The following is a 16,903-nucleotide window of genomic DNA, read 5'->3' on the forward strand; positions in this document are numbered from 1 at the left end:
GGCGGTTGCCTGGCGACCGTTGGCGTCACCGGGGGAGAGCCGTGAGGGGATTGGGGGCGGGGCAGGCCGGTGAGGGGCGCCGCCAGCGCGTCCCGACCGCCGCCCCGCCCCGCGTGGGAAGAGTCGCCGCTTTCCCTCTCTCGAACCGAGGTGGGCCGCTTTAAGGGCTGGGTGGGCGGGTTGTGGCCATGGCAGTGGGAGCAGGGTGAAGTTACCGTCGCAGCACTGATTCAGGCCGGGATGTCTGCCTGAGCACCACGGCGTGTACAAGGAGCTGGCGGGTAGAGTAGGTAGAAGTCACTGGAAAGAGGGGAAACTTCGATTAGATATTAGGAAGAATTTTTTTACAGTGCAGCAGGTGGTGAGGCACTGGAGCAGGTTGTCCAGCGAGGCTGTGCTGCCCCAACCCTGGGACTGTTCAAGGCTGATCTCGTGGACGGTGCCCCTGCTTATGGCAGGGGGTTGGAACCAGACGATCCTTAAGGTCCTTTCCACCCCCTTCACATCCTATGAAATCTCTTACTGGCTCTTCTGAGACCCCAAGCAGGTCCTGTATTTGCTGACTTGGGTTAAGTGCTGTAGGAGGTACAGCCCTCCCGCTGCTCTGGCCCAAGGCCCCTCCTGCCTGGGGACATGGCGCTCCTTGCTGGGCTGAGGATGCAGCAGGGCCCCCTGTCCTACTTGATACCCTGGCCTGGACCCAAGGTGTCCCTACTCTTCAGCTTCAGGTTTGCTGGTGAATATGGGTGTGCACCCTAGGTATACCAAAATGGGTGAAGGTACAGACACCACTCCTCCCCAGCACCAGGCGCACAGGCTGTGAGCTCAACCTGCTGACATGCAGCCCCTCACTCATGACAGCCCTCCCCCAGTAGCTAATTTTTCAGGACACATCCTGTTCCTGCTTCAGTGGCTGGAAGTTAAGTACCCCCACCTGCGTCAGCAGCTGATATCACAGGCCAGAGGTGCTCATACCCCCAAGCCTGACTCCAGGAGCTGGCACCACTGTTCACTCACACACAGGTCTCACACAGAGCTGACACTTTGTCCTTGCACCACACACACATGTGGAATACAGAGCTTATGCAGAGAGACAGTTAAGATTTAAGAAGATACGATAAGGTACGACAACCTCTGATGACCAGGTGTAGGGCTCAGCCAGGTGTGTAATACTGACTGGCCCTGTTTTACACAGGACAGGCTTATTTTATACTCCTTTCTGTCTGTTCCCATCTTTGTTCCTCCCTGCTCCACTTCTTCTACACGTTTCTCACAGATCTATACAGTTCCATGGATTTCCACAGCTCTCCAAGTCTGGATCCCCCTGGGTAATAGTCTCACCAGTGCAAAGTCCAGGTTGATCTCCCTGGATGTCATTCCTGTAGTTTCCTGATAGCCCATCTATTAGTGCTAGAGTTGAGGTTTGTTCTCTATGTTTGTTTTGTCAGGTCCTTGTCTCTGCACGATTTGTTTGTTTCCCCCCTTTTCCCAAATTTCCCAACTGACAAGGTCCCTGATCAGATAACCTTGCTGGAATAAACATTCTCACGCTCTTCACATGCCCCATGACTGTCCAGGTGTGGTTCTCATCACCACCTTCCTCATTTGCTGCTCAGGTTTGAGTCCCCATATACTGTTGTATGGCTTCCTCCCTTTCCTGTAACCCCGTTTTGCAGTGAAAATGGTCCTTGAGCAGATGCCTTAAAGGAGCAGATGCTCTCTTCCCACAGACCCTTACAGCTTGTGTAACTGTTCAGGAAACCACCATCTCTGAGCCCAGGCTAGTTAGGATTCCACAGTAATTGTGTTATGATTAACATTAAAAAATATGTTCCCAAGGCCAAAGCACTCACTGTTTACCCCAAATTAGGAGCAGGCAAACATTGTCATCTTAGCAAAGTGCACTTCACTGTTCAAAAGTTCCCCTTAAATGAAAAGTGTTAATATTAAACTGGGTATTTTCTTACCATTCTCTTGTCTTCTTTATTTGCCTTTATCTGTCTGTTGTCTTTCATCTCTTCACTGAATTCTTGGCTGGAGTACAGCTGTCTCCTGCTCTGGTACAATGAAAACAGCTCTATGCCTGGAACTTGGACACACAATAGACAAAGAGTACATTTTTCAAATAGCATCCCAAAAATATCAGGATGGTGTTTTCATTATTTGAAGTCACCAAGCTGGAACTTTCAATGTATGTTCTTTACTTTTTGGGCAGGAGCGCCTGTGGACAGGCACTGTGAATTCATGGTGACTCAGGAAGTCCCAGACCTACCTACATGTCTTGAAGAAAAACATTCATTAGGTGAATCCAGCACCTCCTATAAAGAAGTACTTAATACTAATGACATGTAAGTTATCATAAGACACTTACATTCATTATGGCTTAGCATTTATTAAGATCTAATGTTATTCCTAATCATATTGACTGTCTAAAGTCAATATTGACTGACAACAGTTCTCATCAAACACTGATGAACAAATACAGAGCTTGAAAAATCCCATGATGGCTGCAAAAGTGCCCTTTTCAGCACAGGGGGAAAAAAAAACGTTGAGCTAGATATCCCAAAGACTACCCTAAATGTTAAGAATAAGGATTTGCTTATCCTGTTAATTTGTATTTGGTACCTCATAACCAGGTGGGAAGATTTCTTTTTTATTTCAGTAAATGGCTGCTTTGAATTGCAAAATGCTGCAATGCCTGGTAAAAGAATGCTTGGAGTACTGAACTGCAAGAAATGGTGAAGTGTTGCCAGAAAAATGCCCTTTTACATATTTTTGTTGATCTCTAATAAAGTGTGTTCAGTAAGAGATGAAAGGCCCTTTCTTTGTCTCTTGATGGCTCTCATACAAACAGATGACAGGTGTGCAGGCTTCTTTCTGCTAGTTTCACATCATGATAACAATAATTCTTGATATAATTTTCCCAAAGATTTTTATCCTGTGGTGCAAGACTTTTTTTCCAATGTCTGCTTTTCTAACAGACTAGTGGCATTTTGCATTTGATAAGATTTCAGCATTCAACTTTTCAAGCTCTCTGTTGATATGGGAACTTGCCAAGAAAAGAAATTTTACTCCATGTGCAGGGTTTGGAGACAACATCCTACCCACAGGGAGGGAGACTGTATTCATCCTCTCACTGCAAAATCCAGAAGCTTTCATTCCTTCCTAATTATAAAGCTGAAGCTTGGTGACATTTCAAAACTAGGAAAGTACTCATCTCTGATCATACCTGCTAGGCATGATAGTGATATGTGTGTTTTGCTTGCAGAAGCAACAAAAGTTCTATTTGAGTAGCAAAATAAGATACACTCAGGAAAGTAAATGCAGTGAAATTCAGATATAAGGCAGAAGTCAAATGGTTCATATTTCTTTTCATATAGTTCAAATCTGTCCCTGGTGAGTATCCACTGTCTGCAATTTTTATTGCTTTTTTGTTGCTGTTGTTTTTAATTTGTTTGGTGGTTTGTCTTTTTTTTTTTTTCAGTTTGAGTTTCAGCTTGCCCCCTCTCTGCTCTTTTCAGGTTTAGCAGTTGATTAACTTGTTTACTGTGTCTCAGCAGACTGAACAAATGGGTTTTGTGTGAGGAGGAAGTCAGTGGCAGTCAGTTGGATTGGGCGAAGGTAGGAAAGGGTGAATTCTGGCAGGCTGTGTGCCTTGTCTCCTTATCCAGTTTATCTGTCAAGACCTCATCTCTGTCGTCTGCACTGTGGCCATGTGACTGGCTGCACACTTCTCCTTCCCCCTCCTCTCCTATCCTGAGTGTTTGCTATTCTTCAGTAACAGCCCAGATCTTCATTCTGTGGTTCCCAGTTTTGTGTCACTTCAGGAGCAATAAAGAAAAATCTGGAAATCTGCCTGCCTGCCCCAAGGGGACACAAATGCGAAGACGTGAAATTTAAAAAATATTGCATTTAATATTTTTTTAATGCATCAATTTGCACAATTAAGTTTTAGGAAGGTTGAGTCAAGATGTGTATGGAAGTACAGATGAGTTGGGTTTGTTTGAGATCAAGCAGTGCATTTAATTTGATTCTAGCTGCTTACAACTTCTTCCTTTTCTAACCTCAGACTTTGAACTCTGTAATTCCTTTATTTTAAATTTTGTTTTCTATCTGTTACTCTGTGTCCCCAACAAAATCACTTGCTTCTGTCTTCTCTATTTAATTTTCCTGTCTAATTTCAGGAAGAAGTCTGAAGTTTGTGAAGTCATGAGTAAAGCTGACATGAAACCAAAATCTATGCATCGTGCCAAAATATGGTCAGATGATGTAGAGAACTTATACAGATTTCAGCAAGCTGGATACAGAGATGAGGTGGAATATAAACAAGTAAAACAAGTTGATGAGGTAAGATTCAGAACTTTGAAAGGGTTACTACTTTAAACTTCTGTCTCATGTAAAATGATTAAATAAGAATGGAGATGCAGCTTATTTCCTTTCATTTAGGCTAGGTTCTGATACAGTGTTTCCTCACAGGTCTGACTTGAATTTTGGAGCTGTTGTTTACTGTGCAGAATACCTCATTTCACAGAAGTGAAACAGAAACACTGCCTAGCCTGTGTTTTGCTCCCCCTCTCTGATGCATTTAGAAGCATCACAGATCTCTTTGAACAGATGTAGCTGATCTCCAAGGGAATAATTCAGTATTGAGGGAAGAAATATTTCAAAGTGAGTTCTCTGAAGCTTCCCCATTACTCTGTCAATAGACTTGATAGGAAACTCATTGGTTGTCCACGGAGTCAGTCCTGTGTCATTGCTACTGCTTTGGTTTGCAGTTGGATTATGTGGTAGCACAGTTGGACTTTGTGCACACTCAAAACTTGGCCTCTGTCAAAATGATGTCCACAATGGAAATATTTGGTGCCAGCTGTGCTAAAGGCAGTTGTGACACAGGCTCTTGTCAACACCAAGGACTTGTGCCTCTGCTCGCTACAGTTGGTGGTGATGCTCCCCAGCACATCAGATGAGCTATTGAGTAGTGGCCAAATATCCAGTGGCTACTTGAGGTTCAAAACAGCAACCAAAAGGTTAATACAGTGAAGAATGCATCATCTTTCTTACAACTCTGTAATTTATCTCCCAAAGCAGCGAATATAGTATGAAAACCACAATTTTAAAAGATGTTGACCTCCTGTGCACATAAGAAAGCACAGAAAGTTCTAAGAAACTCACTCCCCATCCAGTTAACTCACAACACAGAAAAACATCTATGTGCATAATAAGATACAGTTTATTATTTTATCATGGACTCTGATACCACTGCAAAAGCTGTGGTATGATTTTCAATAACTGCAGAAGGAAATAGTGTAATTATTGTGGTAGGATCTGTGTGTTTAAGATTTATGGCAGGGCACAACCACTGGCAGTTAAACCCTGATGAAAGTTAAAGAACACCACTGAGTCATTGTAATGTGAGTGTGTATTCTGTTCCAGTCTGCCAGGGCCTGGCAGTGATTCTCTTTCAACTAACATATTCTGAAATGTCTTGTTTAGTCCATTTTAGGTTTCTATAATGCAGTTGTTACTAAAGATGCAATTATAGTGTAGGTAGAATGAATATTAAGGCTGTTATGTTTAGACAGACAATGCAAATAACACAGCTGTATGCCTGAAGTCATAAGGTAAGTGATGAAACCACTTCTGGGGCTCTCCAATTAGAGAATGTTCAAGTTTGACATCCTGTTGTCAGCTCTGCCTTGAAGAGAAATAAGATGCTTATTACCTGATTTTTAAGGTTTAGTTTAATCAGAAGTAGTCATAGATGCTCAAGCTGAGAGAGCTATTAAAGCCATAAAGCTATTGAATGTGCAAATGCTCAAGCCTTTAATTTAAAGCTTTACACTGTGGAACAGTGAAGAGCATCAGAGTGGTGCTGGGTTTATGTGGGGTTGATCCCACCATCTTTAAGACTGACACAGTCTGCAGCTTACTTTATTTTCATGAAATTGCTAACTAAAACCACATTTTTTATGGTCAGAAGGTCTGAAAGAAACCTTTAAGTGTATGTCAGTCTTACAGAAGCAGACTCTTGCAGCCTCTCAGATTACTGAATAACTGAATAGCATCAATGTTATATTCCTAAACAAGATATTTTAAAAACTTTGACTTGAGCAATTTTAAATTAGCCTGTCAAATATCTTAGATTCCTATCTTTAGGCTTTTCAGATCACATAAGTTTATGCTAAACCTGAAAACTGGTTTCTGACATTTTGTTCTCAATCTGTTTTCAGAAGTTCAGCAAATTAATAGAAAAGTAGTCTTTAGATGCAAATGAGGGTTTCCTATGGAATTTAACCCTATATTCTTTGCAAGGTAATGAACAAACATCATTTAATGTGAGCATGTTCAGGTGATTGCATGTCCTTTTTGTTCGGCTTGTAGGTAGAGTGCTGGCCAGAAACTGGATTTGTTAAGAAACTTCAGAGAAGGGACAATACATTCTATTATTACAACAGGCAAAGAGAATGCGAAGACAAAGATGTCCGCAAAGTGAAAGTTTATGTGTATTAGTGTTGTTATTGTTCTGGTTGGTTTGTTTTTATAAATAATTTCTTAAGACCTGTAAGTAAATGAATTGTGTAATCTGTTTTACCTTAAGTATCCATGTCATGCTTAGATAGGAAGGGGAGTGCTGGAAATGTAGAGAAGCCTGAACTATAGACATAGAAGCTTCACTTTTTCCCTCCTATAACCAAAAGTCTTATTATTCCTCATTTTCCTGGTTACAAATGCTTTGACATAAAAAAGCTGGCAGATGGGCATCATATATTTCAGTTAACTGTATAGCATCCATTGTAAGTAAAGGCATCAATCTTTATTCCAAACAATATAATCTTGTTGACACTGGTTAATGTCAGCCACAGTCTCTTGGTGTAGCTAAGGGTTATGAGACTCCAAAGGGCCAAAGTAAGGCCAGAGCACTGACTAAAAATCCCTTGGAGCAGAGCAAGAATAACAAGCAAAGAATTTAAGTGAAGGACACTGAACAATCAGCCAGTGCTGAGCTGCAGATATAAAGACTGGTTATTGTGATAGAAATAGTCACAACAGAAATGTCTTTCTATCTATCCCCAAAGTATTTTTGTCAGGTGCCAGTATTAATTACTCTAAGAGGAAGTATTAATTGACTTACTAGCATATGCCTTCTTGCAGGGGTGGACTGTGGATTTACAGGTGTTGGGAACATGGGATATAAAACTCCAGGGAGAACATGAAATCCACACTCTGTAATATTTAGGGGAAAGTGACGTACACAGATTATGTGTGGGATTTCTGGGCAGAATTCATCTCATCTAACTTGGAATGTCACATTATCGACATCCACGCGTGGTCCTGTCATTTGGACAGCCTTTGTTCTGAATAGAGAAAAGCTCTTGTGAGCACAATTAATTTCTTTTGAGTGCAGCTATGTAACATTTTCTTTGAATGTGCTGCTGTGACGTCAACTCTGCAGCAGCTGCACATACCTGGGCTACTCTGAGACGCTCGATAAAGATGAGGAACTGTACTTACCTTCACTCATGAAGGGATTTAATTAAAATACTTTGAGATGCCAAAACTCTTGATAATTGACCAGTAGAACAGATTATTGTTATGTAAACCAGTAGGTGTGTTTGTGGTAGTTACAAAAAAATTGCTATTAATATTTCCTATCTCTATACTGTTGACCAAGGGTATCTAAACTCAGTTTTAGGCATGAATTAGCAGTGTACATTTGACCACCTGTCTTGTGGATATTCTTAATTTATTTGAGCCTAAGATGGAGGCAGACTCGAGATGAGAAATAGAGGACTTACAGCTCCTTGTCGAAATAAGTATGGGTGCAATATTTAAAAGACCTCATTGACAATGATTGGTGGTGATCTCATCTTATTTAGACAACTTGGAAAATATTAGCTTAAACTTGTATGAGCTCTGCTAGAGAAATGACAGAAAGATACTCTGAAGCAACTATGAAACATATTCTAGGAAGGTTTTAATGGCATATAAAGAGAGAGTTACTGCAGTGTAGAGAAATAAAGCATTGCTACCATAAATGCCACTTCAGCCTTTCATTATTATTTCTTTTATATTTGGAGTGCTCTAGATATACTTTTTAAAGACAGGACTTTTTGCATACTTTGCAATTAAATAGTGGGAACAGAACAATTACCAGATAACCCATCAATTTTGTCACTTTAGTTTAGTGGATCTCACTTTGTTAACTTCATAGATTCCTAAAAACAGTCTTCCAGTGGACATGAAGCAGCCTTTAAAGAATTACACAAAACATAGATGTATTGTATAGCCAGCTCAAATTTATTGTCAGAAATTATTGCTATCAGCACACACAGAAGAAGTGAGAACATTTCGTACAGCTATTTTCTCAGTCTATAAAAAAGACGTAGTTGGGCATTCGAGAACAGGAATTAAAACTGCAGGTAACTTTTTAGGATTTAATGTGGATTTTTTCCTCAAGAAAGATTTTTAAAAGTTGAAACACATGTAAGAGATTGTTCTGGGATTCCTTCATTTTACCTAACTCCTCAATATTTTTGCAATACTGCTGGATGCTTCTGTCTATATTTTAAAACCATGAGTGTGCATTTCATGCAGCCCATGGATATTTCCCTTCAAATGAGTAGCATGGGAATTCATGTTCCACTTTATATGAGTTGACAGATCCTTCCCACTTTGAGAGAGTGAATTACCTATATTTTATTACTTACATTTTTCAGCATTTTCAGTGTGCAAAAAGATTGAATCTCACTGTGAGATTTAAAAGATTCACAGGATGAAAAAGAGAGACAAGCCTTGTAATTAGTAAGACCAGATTACAGAGATGGCCTTTGTCAGGACAGTGCTGAATTTGGGAGTTCTCTCAGTTCATTAGTGAAACAGCAGGTTTTGTACTGGCAGTGTTGGTTTCAGTTAAAATTGTCCTTTGACATCCAGTTCATGCCAAACTTAAGGTAACGTAACCACTGCTCCAGCCTGCCAAAGTTCCTCCTGACCTGGCTTTGGCGTTCAGCTGTGCTGGCTGAGCATGAAGCTGATACTTGAGTACCAGCAAGTTTTCCTCTGCTGCCTGTGTGCAGGATGTATCTTTCACTCAAAGAGCTGTCAAAAGAACTCAGTGTTTTATCTGATACATCTGTAACTGAAATATCCCTACCTCAGTTTTAAGCAGGTGGATCTTACTTGTCTCTTAAGCTATGAAGGAGTATCAGAAGTAAGCGATTTGGGGAAGCTGGGCTTTATTTTAAGGGTGACACAGCAGTACTTATCACCATAAATGATTTCTGAACATCATTATAAAAACTACTGAATTTTAAAGAGCTAAAGCACATCTCTCAAGTTTTATTGCCTAGAGATGAAAATATGTGCTATTTTTCTGATTTGACTCCTATTAAAAAGTAATTCTGTGAAAGTACTTTCCCAGGTACTTATCTGTAGGTATTTCTCTTATCAGGGAATACTGTAACGCTCTAATGGTCATTTGCAGCAGCTCAGGGAATGGCAGTGGCAAGGCTTTCTGTTAGCTTGCAGCTGCCTAAGCCTCATCTACTTGGTCTAATTCCCTGCATGGCTTTGTACAAGAAGAATAAATCCTTTCTGTGCCTGTTGAAGCTGACAAGAAGTAGGTAAAACAAACTTCCAAGACCTACTTTTCAGGCTTTGTGTTTGACAACTACATGTGAAATGGCAAGAGTGCAACCTGTGCATTCCAGGCTGGTGTGCTCTGTTTTTCAGCCTTTACTGGAATCTGTTATGGATCAGTATTTTCTGACAGTGATGCCATGGTTGTTTGACTGCTTTGCAGTCACAGCAGCTCAAAGCTCTACACAGAAGGATGGTATAAGTGTTTTGATTTTCACTTAGGCGCCCAAATGGAAAGTTGTTTTTCCATCTCTGAAGAGAGTTGAACCTCAGCCTTTTGGTTTTCAAACATGGTTCCATTGTTTCAAAGTGTTGAAAATGATTGGCCTCAAACTCATTAAAAACAACTTTCTAACTCACCAGCTGTTGGTGCAGCTGTTCCTCACATGGCCTATGCAAATGAAGGCTGCCTGAAAGCAGCTGGAATGGAGTTCTTCTATGCTCCTTGCAGGTTCTCTCCTACTAATCCAGTTCCACTGGATTATTTCATGCATTGGATCAGCTTTCTCAGTAGCCTGGCTGTGCTGAGCACTTCTTGGCAACTTGTAATTACTTAATAAAACACAGTTTCTTTCTTGTTGCAATTAAGACTTTGCATGTAATTCAAATCTGAAGCCCAGCACCCACTCAAACAGCATTTGGGAGAGTGACTGGGGAATGTCTACTGTCAGTAGAGTTCCAGGGTGGCACCCAAAAAATCCTGCAATGTAGCTTTGAACAAACACAATCATTTTTATAGATGGTTTGTTCTGCCAGTGTATTTACATCTCTCAGTGTTGAGACAGACGATCTTTGCTGCCTGTTGCTTTTGTGGCTCTTCCTTTCCCTCAATACTCTTCCATATTCTCTGCCTTCACAGGCACTCCATGCTTATGGATCCCTTGAAAATCCTGTCCAGTGTCCTCTATCCTGGCTCCCTCAACCAGCCCTGGCTCAGACCTTGAGTCTTTTCCAGGGGCTGGCACACATAAAAGGTAATTAAGGATGTGATTTAATAAGAAGGCAGGCCAGACTACCTTCTGAAGATTCAGGGCCAGGGCCCAGCCAGGTGATCATCCTACCCAAACGCTGGCTGACATGTCTGATCCCTCCAACCTCCTTCCTTGTCATCTTCCCATACTTGTTCCACCCTGATCCTTCCCTTCCTGTGTCTTTGGTCATTTCCCTAAACATCCTGACTAAGTTTTGTGCAATCCTCCAAGCTCCCTCAAATACCCCTTAAAATTCACACTAACCATGTTTTTTCCATCCTATCAGTTACAAAATTGAGGTAGATCGTCTCCAAAGCCAGAGTAGCTCATTTAATAGCCCATCAGTCAGTGCCTGGCAAGCTCTGGCTTCCCTTATTGTCTCTCTCATCACCTGCTCATTAATGGTTGTGTGCCTGCATGTTTAAATCACTGTCTTTCCTCGTTATTTGTTACTTCTGTGATACGGAGTAACCAAACCATTTAGTGAAGCAGATGCTCTCCAGTTTCACACGTGCTCGTGGCAGCCTCCCCGGCAGGCACTTGGCTGCGCTTTGAGGATGATGCAGAGGCACCTACGCGCCGGAGCTCCGCGGTGCTGCCGCGGCTGCACGTGCCTGGCAGGCGGCAGCTCTAAGGGCGTGGAGATACAGGGAAGGGAATGCCCAAAAGCAGAAGGAGGAGGAGGAGGGGGAAGGGAGAGAAGAAGGGGGCGGGTTCAGGGAAGGACGAGCAGGTTCAAGAGTCAAGCACACAGATGCAGCAGCATTTCGCCAACAATCTCGTACACACAGAAACCTCCTCCCCTCCTGGCAGCTCTTGCTGGTTGGGGAAGTAGGGTGTGGTCCCAGTTTCTCGCTGCAGATGTTCTCCTGCCTTGGCAGGAGCACCCAAATACCTCATCCAAGGGGAGCGGCTCTGCACGGGTGGATCAGCTACCGCCAGCTGCTTGGGGGTGGAGCAAAAAGCAGGGGGACTGGATATATGGCAGATTCTTCATTTTTGCCCGGGGTGTCTAGAGGATGTTTGCTGTGCTGTCCTGGGGAGCATCCTCGTGCCAAGTACACGATGTTCCAGCCAGTGCTGGGATGTGAGCGAGAAGGAGCCAGCAGGTGGGCTGCGAGTGCGAGGAGATAAGCGCTAGGATGCTGTGCCTGGAGAGATGGGCTGGAGCCAGGCACACTTGACACAGGGATGTGTTGGGCGGTGTTTCTGGAGAAAAGAGCATGGTGTCCCTGCAGATCGGCCTCTTTCCGTGGCTCTGGTCTCCTGAAGCTACAGACAGTGGAGCTCTTGCTCTGTGGTGGTTACAAGCTGCCAGCTCCTATCCTAACCTCCCTGACAGATACATCTCCATGTTGTTCAGAAAGAACGTGAATCACAATCCAGAACGACTCTTCTTCCCTCCACTGACTCTTCGAAAAGGAGGAGGTCTGTGTAACAGAGCTGAAAGATCACTGTTTGGAGGAGATGCTAATTAAAAACATGAGATATCTCTTTGATAGCCTATCATCCAAAACTTTGGTCTCAGCAAATGAGAAATATTACTACACTTGCAACTACAAAGACAGAGATTTATTTAAAACATCAGTGGATTAATATTTTGTCAGACCAGAGCAATATTTCAACAGGGAAGGTAGGTAGGTAGGCAGATAGATAGATAGATAGATAGATCTGAAGGATGAGTTCAGATGTTTAGAAGAGATATTAATTGCTACAGAATGTATATTCCAAGCAGATTATTGAGAATGCAAGGCAACAGAAACAAGAAATATAAAAACTTCAGTATGTTATAGACTTTAAGACGGCATTAAAATATCACCAGGAATGTTAACTTCGGAACAGCTTCTCTGTTATTTACAATTTTACCACTTATATCTATCAGATGGGAAAAACATCACACCAAATGTTCATAATTCCTGCTTTACTATATCAGAACAAAGTAGTAGGATCCATCTACACCAGATGAAATAATTTACCATCTGTAGCTGAGGAGGATGTGGAACATCACCTGCTAAATACAAACACTTTCAGTGCAGAAGTCTGTACACTCCCAGTCTTAAGACCAGCAGCTCAATACTCTAATTTCACTCATTTCAGATCTTAACAAACTTTAGAAAACTGGAGACGTGCCAGAGAACTGATGGAAGGTCAACATGAACCAGTACTTAAAAGGGAATGAGACTAGACTGGATAAACAGACTCTAATTAGGGATAAATTAATGAAGTGGTTACACTGGGACTCTGTCAATAGGGGTAATAAGTATTTTCCACTGACACATCTTGTCTGATACAGATGAGGTGGATACAGAGTTGTAAGACAGATACAGAGCAGGCAGAGGTTTTGTTTCTGGAACATTATTGTACTGCCTGAGGACTAACACAGTTTCCAAACACTGTCATCAGTCTCAGCCCAGAGTTACCTGACTATAAGCAGTGACTTGTGCTGTGAGAGACCCCGAGATGAGAGTCCACACCCTCAGACTCCGTGAAATCCATAAACGTTAGTTAGATAACAGCTCCCTTGTGCAAAAAGGATTTGCATGACTTGCTTTTCAATTCAGAGGCTGTAGCCACTGCAGGTTTTGAATTGCACCTGCCCATGGAGAAGAAAAAAGCCTGCGGTTGGGGCAGTGCCAGCTGGAAACATTTCAGCGCAAGAGGCAGCAGTCTGGATTTCAGGCAGATGTTTTAGTCTGCCTCTGGCTAGCCATTGTTTAATGGAGTGTGTGCCTCAGGAACACCGAGTTTTGGGAAGAGAATCTCCTTCTCCTGGATGTGCTTGGATGACTGGTAGCCTTGAGGTGGCTTGGGAAGATGAACGAGCAACACAGACCCTTGATGCCAGTGGGATGACCTCTCAAAGTGTGCTTGCTGTGGGCAGAGAAGGTTTTTCATCTCACCTCTCTGCAGACCATCACAAAATCCTGCATTTCAAGGCTGTGGTAGTGCCAAGGGGAGCATATGCACATGATAAGGAAGGACAAATAGATGGATAGTTTTCTTTTGTGTTCATCCCACTGTGGAAAGCTTAAATGACAAGATGGAAAACCTGCAAAATCAGGAGGTGATACTGCTGCTGTGTGTCCTTTTGCCATTCAAAGTAGATTTTTCTTCTTGAATATCAGTACCAATGGAGATTTCCCTGTGATATTCCTGCCACCCTGGCGGGGTGACAGGTGGTGTCTGATTTGCAGATGCAGCAGAGGAGGGGCTGTTTTGCCGTTCAGCTGGTGTGTAACGAGCAGTGTCACACCGAGTTCTTTCCTCTGCTCTTCAAAGGGGTGTTTTGAAGCAGCCCCACAGCTGCTGCCCCACTTAATGTCTGCCACCAGCTCAGAGGAGCAGTTGGTAAACTGCTTATACATGTATCAGAAGCCCAGGAGGGAAATTTGCATTATATATGCATACACATGCATATATTAATGAAATGTTTATCTTTTTGAACATATTTTTTCTCAAAAATAAAAAAATATTGAGGACATTTTTCTCTAAATCTATCAAACACTGTGACTCTCAGCTGAGGTTTTGGAGCATGAAGGAGCATATGGGAAAGCTTCTGCAATACTTTAAGTAAGATAATATAAAAGAGGGAGAATCCACAATCCTCATAAAACTCAAATGCTGAAAAACCCACGAGAGAACGAAGATTATAATGAATAATTCAGAAAACACATCCTTGAATCAGAATGTTTCAGCTTCCTCATTTGCTCAGTCTCCCATCTGATCTCCAAGAGCTAAACATAAATGTGAAAAAAGTGAAATGAAATAGTCTTGCAGAACCGTTTGAAGCCCGCTGCCTGCATCCTGGAGCTCGGAAGGACGCCACGGGCTGAGATTCGCACCGGATCTGTGAGCTCGTGCCTCCCTCTGCTGACTGCCTCCCCAGACCGCTCTGTCCTTGGCCGTGGCTGTTTTTCCCCTCCCGCTGGGCTGATGCTCCTCCCGATGTCTGAAGCAATGACAGTAAAGCCCAGGGAGCTGCTGGATACGGGCTGTTCACATCAGCCCCAGCTCCACGGTGCCAGTGGGTGACACTCCAGCAGTGCCGTGTTCCCTTTGTGGCATCTGCCCCATGGGTCCCAGTGCCACTAAGGTTCTCCATTAACACTGAATTAATGCATGAATCCTTGTTTAGGGGGAAAATCACTGAAAGCTGTAAGGCAGAGACTCGAGGAAAGTTACCATAAACTGAGAGATGCAGGCAGAGACCTTTGGCTACATCACTAGATTGCACCTGGGCTATACTGGAAATACTTCACTGATTTTTTTTTTTTTTTTTTTTTAAAGTTTGAATATATCTGTAACACCCCTTGGTACCAGTTTTAAAATCTTTTGGTCCTTATAGGCAGCTACTAAGTAAAACTGACCGTGGGAACTGCAAAACTTAAAGGTTTTTGATTATCTTCTCCTTTCCCACACCCTCTGCAGAAACTTCCTGTTCTCTCAGCAGAACATGTGCCCCCAGCAAAGGCAAGAAATGTATAATCTCAGCATGGCAGGACTAACTGAAAAAAATCATGCCCCTTGCTCTGGGGGGAGGCGCATGCTGGCTGTCCTTGAGCTGGTTATCTCTTGATGATCTGCCAGGGCTGGGTGACCCTTTCTCTAGAGGGAGTCAACCCCAGCTCTTCTGGGATGATGGAGAGGGATCTCAGTGTTGTAAATGTCTTGTCCATTTATTCCTCTTCCAGAGACTTTCCTCAGGTCGGGGGCTGCCAGAGACGAGATTAAAGTCTATTCTAACAAACCAAGTTTGTTAGTCAGGTTTCCTTTGGACTTGAAAGCACAGATGAAAACAGCTCCTGGGTGTTCCAGGAATTTTGTGTTTTGGAAGCTTTGTTAGAAAGATCTGAGGAAACTGGTATCCTTTCAAAATAAAGTGTGCCAGGTAGAATAGCCCAAGGACCATCGTGCTGGGAGCTGAGGGCTGATTTAATAGTGCAAAAACCAATTACCAGGCTGTAATCAGTAACAGCTGTGTCAGGAAGCTGAAATCGCTATGGGGAAGGAGACAGGCGAGCAGGGCCTGCTCTTGCTGGAGCTGAGACTGAGATAAATTGCAGCAGAAAGCCCCTGCTACCAAAGAGTTATGGAATAAATTGATGCATTAGAAGCCTCAGTGCATTAGATCACTTGAAAGAACATGCAGAGCATCAGGGAGCCAGGTTGGTGAGGGGCTGAATGCAGCCCTGCCTGCCCAGATGAGTTACTGACCCCCACCCTGGGACTCCAACAGCCAGCTGGTGTGTTCCAGAGGCAGCAGCATCAGTGACAGTGATATATAACTAGCCTTGGGACATATAAAATTTTTCATATATGTGCTGAATGAAACCTTTACCCAGAGAGCAGGGAAAAACACATGATGACTTTTAATATAAATAAAGTATGAGATAGGAGAAAGCATATATTCTTTTATAGTCTGTGGTGCTGATGTTCTGAAGAGACTCCAAAGCTCTCTGCAATTTATGGGTCATATCTATTTCTTGGAAGTAATTCCAGGAATATTTTTGAGAAAGGAGAGCTAAAGCTCAGCATGTAAACCTTAGAACTGCTCTTAACAGATGAAGCCAGCTGCAATAAATGTAAAACACACTAAATAAGACCAAGGGAGTTGTGTCCAACCTGAGCAGTTGTTTCCAACCTTTCCAATGTTAAACCACCTGAGATTTCCTTTAATATTACTTCCTTCAGTAAAAAGCAGGTTGTTTTTTATTTCAGACCTGAGAAGCACAGGTAATTTTCACTGAAGATTGATATACTTTGAATTGTAGAAAAAAGTGAATCTGTTGGGTCTGTTATGTTAATGGCTCAATCAGACTCACTCCACAAATTAGGGCTGCTGTCTACCAAGTGATCACATCACCCAGGAAGCACTTTGATGCACAAGTGAGTGCTCCAGGTGGGAAAGATGTAGATTGGTTAAGTGGAGAAGACGTGTAGCACTTAAAAAACAAGATACTACAACAAAGCACGGGCTGAGAAACAAGTAATTCCCCTGTTCCGGTATTCAATGATTATTGATTCATTGTTTATTATGTGCAAGTAACAATTTGTGGTTTTCAGCAAGTTTTGCCTGTGTTTTGCATTTGTTCTCAGTTATTCAACAGATGTTGGAAGAAGGTTATATCCCTTTGTCCCGCTGAGCCATAACTCCAAGTATAAATGCAGTACGTGATGCAGGGCACTTCCACAGTTGCTTCCCTCCAGCCACCCCTGTGCCCCACCCAGACCCCACAACCCCCTTGGTATTTAACCTGGGCACAGCTGGAGCCTGCTCAGGAATATAATTAATA

At 42.7% G+C, this 16,903-nt stretch overlaps 1 protein-coding gene across 4 annotated transcripts; it reads left to right on the forward strand.

The window, feature by feature from the left end:
- Positions 1-11: 11 nt before the first annotated feature.
- MEIG1 (meiosis/spermiogenesis associated 1) lies at positions 12-8,041 on the forward strand. Of its 4 annotated transcripts, none has more exons than XM_042053414.1 (4): positions 12-150; positions 2,216-2,348; positions 4,185-4,347; positions 6,382-8,041. In XM_042053414.1, exons 2-4 carry the CDS (start codon positions 2,245-2,247, stop codon positions 6,508-6,510), a joined length of 396 nt encoding a protein of 131 aa, XP_041909348.1. In that variant the 5' UTR covers positions 12-150; positions 2,216-2,244; the 3' UTR covers positions 6,511-8,041. The 4 variants fall into 4 exon arrangements, with proteins under 4 accessions (XP_041909348.1, XP_041909355.1, XP_041909363.1 ...); XM_042053429.1 differs by lacking the exon at positions 12-150 and adding an exon at positions 3,561-3,621 and having other exon boundaries at positions 2,269-2,348; XM_042053436.1 differs by lacking the exon at positions 12-150 and adding an exon at positions 3,558-3,621 and having other exon boundaries at positions 2,285-2,348.
- Positions 8,042-16,903: the final 8,862 nt, after the last annotated feature.

The sequence above is a fragment of the Corvus kubaryi genome, unplaced genomic scaffold (assembly GCF_017639235.1).
Source record: "Corvus kubaryi isolate FWS band 111438036 unplaced genomic scaffold, C.kubaryi_AGA036_p1.0 135, whole genome shotgun sequence".
NCBI classification, from domain to species: Eukaryota; Metazoa; Chordata; class Aves; order Passeriformes; family Corvidae; genus Corvus; species Corvus kubaryi.

Excerpts from the sequence above, each read along its gene's own strand:
- MEIG1 (XM_042053414.1), top strand. The coding sequence starts at position 2,245 with ATGGTGACTCAGGAAGTCCCAGACCTACCTACATGTCTTGAAGAAAAA. Across the intron at positions 2,349-4,184 it reads GTACTTAATACTAATGACAT|GAAGAAGTCTGAAGTTTGTG; the intron begins GTAAGTTATCAT and ends GTCTAATTTCAG. Across the intron at positions 4,348-6,381 it reads AAGTAAAACAAGTTGATGAG|GTAGAGTGCTGGCCAGAAAC; the intron begins GTAAGATTCAGA and ends TTCGGCTTGTAG.